At 55.0% G+C, this 2,769-nt stretch overlaps 1 protein-coding gene across 1 annotated transcript; it reads left to right on the top strand.

Moving 5' to 3' along the window:
- Positions 1-204: 204 nt before the first annotated feature.
- Pnma6e (PNMA family member 6E) lies at positions 205-2,382 on the top strand. Its single transcript, XM_021630281.2, has one exon. The coding sequence runs from the start codon at positions 205-207 to the stop codon at positions 2,380-2,382; it is 2,178 nt and encodes a 725-aa protein (XP_021485956.2).
- The last annotated feature ends 387 nt before the right edge of the window (positions 2,383-2,769 follow it).

The raw sequence follows: 2,769 nt of genomic DNA, 5'->3' as shown, positions 1-2,769 counted from the left end.
AATTAGCCCTGTATATTATAAATGGATTTAATTTGTCAAAAAAAATTTTTTTAAATCAAGCAAAATGGACAAGGAGTAGGACTGGCCTACACTTTATGGGGAAGCTTGGTGGGGCCTGGATTGCCTGACACTAACATGCCCTTTTTTCCCCCACTCACAGACCAAGGAGGAGACTGCTACCTCCAGACACATCCGTGTGTGGTCATGTTCCCTTCTAACTTCAGTGCTGCTGCAGCACTGGTGATTCTGCAGGACTGGTGTGGGTGCTTGGGTGTCAATGTCCAGCGCTCCCTGCTTATCCTGGGCATCCCCGACGACTGTGGGGAAGAAGAATTCCAGGAAGCTGTGCAGGCTGCCCTCAGGCCCCTGGGCAGGTACCGAGTGCTTGGCAGACTTTTCAGAAGGGAGATTGGGGCAAAGGTCGCCTTGGTTGAGTTCACTGCCAATTTAAATCAAAGTTTGATCCCCCAGCAAATACCAAACAACAGGGGCCCCTGGACTGTGGTCTCCCTGCCTCGTGTCCCTGATGTGGAGTTAGAGAGTGCCTTCAGTTTCCCTGCCCAGGCTCAGGGGCAAGCTTTGGAGAGGGCTTCAGGCAGGGCAGGAACTTCAGGTGGGGCAGGGGCTGCAGCTGGGGGAGACTTAGAGGCAGGAGCTGGGGGTGAGGCAGGAGGAAGAGCTGAGGAAGGAGCTGCAGGTGAGGCAAGAGTGTCTGATGAGGAAGAAACAGAGGGTGAAGAAGGAGCAGGCGAAGAAGGAGGAGGGACTGCGGCTCCTGCCTCCTTCCTACAGGGGGAAGGAGTTGCAGATGAGGAAGAGGCAGAAGATGAAGGAGTTCCAGGGGAGCCAGAGGTTATGTATGAGGCAGGAGTTGTAGATGAAGGAGGACATTTAGATGAGGGGCCTATGAATGAGGAAGAGGACATAGTTGAGGCAGGGCCTGTAAGAGTGTATGATGAGGAAGGAGCTGGAGGTGATATGGGAATTGCAGGTGTTATAGGAGCTATAGGTTGGGCAGGAGTTGCAGGTGAGGTGGGGGCTGCAGGAGAAGGAGGAGTTTTAGAGGCAGAGGCAGGTGAAGAGGGGTCTGCAGGAGATGAGGCATCTGGGAGTTATGACAGCTCTTCAGGGGATGATGGATATGTGGATGATGGAGGAGAGGTGGATGGAGCAGGAGCTATGGGTGAGGAGGATGAGGCAGGAGCTATAGGGGAAGCAAGAACATCAGATGAGGAGGGAGCTGCCGGTGACATGGGAGTCGCAGGCTTTATAGGAGCTGTAGGATTGGCAGGAGCTGCAGGTGAGGGTGAGGAAGGGGCCTTTGACATGGCAGCAGGGGCACATGGGGCTGGAGCCTGGTCCCAGCAGTGGAGCCAAGACCTGCAGCCCATCCTGGAAAACATGGCCTACCAGGAGCTGAGACATTTCTCCGGGATGGAAGAGCCTGGTTCTGGGGGTGAGTCTTTGGAGAGCTGGCTGGACCATGCCAATGACATGCTGTACCTATGGCGCCACATATCCGAGAGGGAGAGGAGGAGGAGGCTGGTGGAGAGCTTAGAGGGGCCTGCCCTGGATCTCCTGTGTGAGCTTTTGGAAGAGCATCCAGACACACCTGTGCAGGACTGCTTGGCTGCACTGGTGCAGGTATTTGGTAACAGGGACACCATGACAGCGTGGCTGAACTTCCTGACTTGCTCCCAGCGGCCTGAGGAGACCCTCTTTGCCTATGTGATGCGCCTGGAAGTTCTGCTGCAGATGGCCTTGGAGAAGGGGGCCATCCAGCCTGCAATGGTAGATCAGACCAGGGCGCGGCAGGTGCTGATGCGGGCTCGGCCCAACCAGATGCTGCAGAACAACCTGAGGAGGATGCACCTGGAGAGGCGACTACCCGGCTTTGTGGGGCTGCTCAGGCTCATTAGGGAGACTGAGGCATGGGAGGCAGCTCTGCCTGAAAATATGATGGTCCAAGAAGGGGAAGTGGTGTACTTGCATGGTGGGGAGCTGGATGTGGGCCAGGCTGCCCTGGTCAGTGCTGGGGTTGCTGAGCTGGCCCCTGCTGTTAGAGAGGCCTTCCCAGCCGGTGAAGATGCTGCGCAGGTTGTTGCTGCTGCTCTTGAACAAGCTGCTGGGGCTGCTCCTGATGATGGTGCCCCAAAGCCAGGTCCTGACTCTGGTGAGGCCCAGGTCTTCCCTGTCAACCGGAGAGATGAGAATCTGTCGGGCCCTGCTGGTTCAGGCCAGGCAGGGCTTACTGAGAGCCTAGGTGTGCCTGAGAGCTTAGCCCATGCAGGAGAGCAAGAAGTAGATGTGCTGAAAGAAGAGTCAGAAAATGAGGATGGGGCATGGGAGTCTAGTCACCCCAAATCCTTCCTTGGTAAATAGGCTCCGAAGTCCTAAGGGCTTACTCTTACCAGAGGCAGGCATGGTAGTAAGCCCAGGGCCTGTACTTCACCCTAAAGGTAAAGCAGGACCCAGAAAAAGTTTTTCCCAGCCTTAAACCAGCTCCTTCCCTCTGCTCCCCAAGGGGTCATGGCCACCACACCACTACCACCTCCCAATTGAGTTATCTAGGTGTCCACATTTGCCACCAAATGGAGTGTGGAAAGATACCCTTTCCCGTAAATAATGTCACCTCCATATCTTGCCCTACACTATTCTGGCTTGGTTTGCCTGAAACAGATTGCTGAGTGCCCAGCTCCAAAACTATCCTGAGAATCCATCAGTCTTAGTCTGGATGATGTGGAAAAGAGGCCATCCCAACATTTCCAG

This window comes from Meriones unguiculatus, chromosome X, assembly GCF_030254825.1.
Source record: "Meriones unguiculatus strain TT.TT164.6M chromosome X, Bangor_MerUng_6.1, whole genome shotgun sequence".
Lineage (NCBI taxonomy): Eukaryota > Metazoa > Chordata > Mammalia > Rodentia > Muridae > Meriones > Meriones unguiculatus.
This window is presented reverse-complemented; position numbering and strand designations above follow the sequence as displayed.

What these genes read in the sequence shown, in the direction of transcription:
- Pnma6e (XM_021630281.2), top strand. Translation starts at nt 205, where the DNA reads ATGTTCCCTTCTAACTTCAGTGCTGCTGCAGCACTGGTGATTCTGCAG.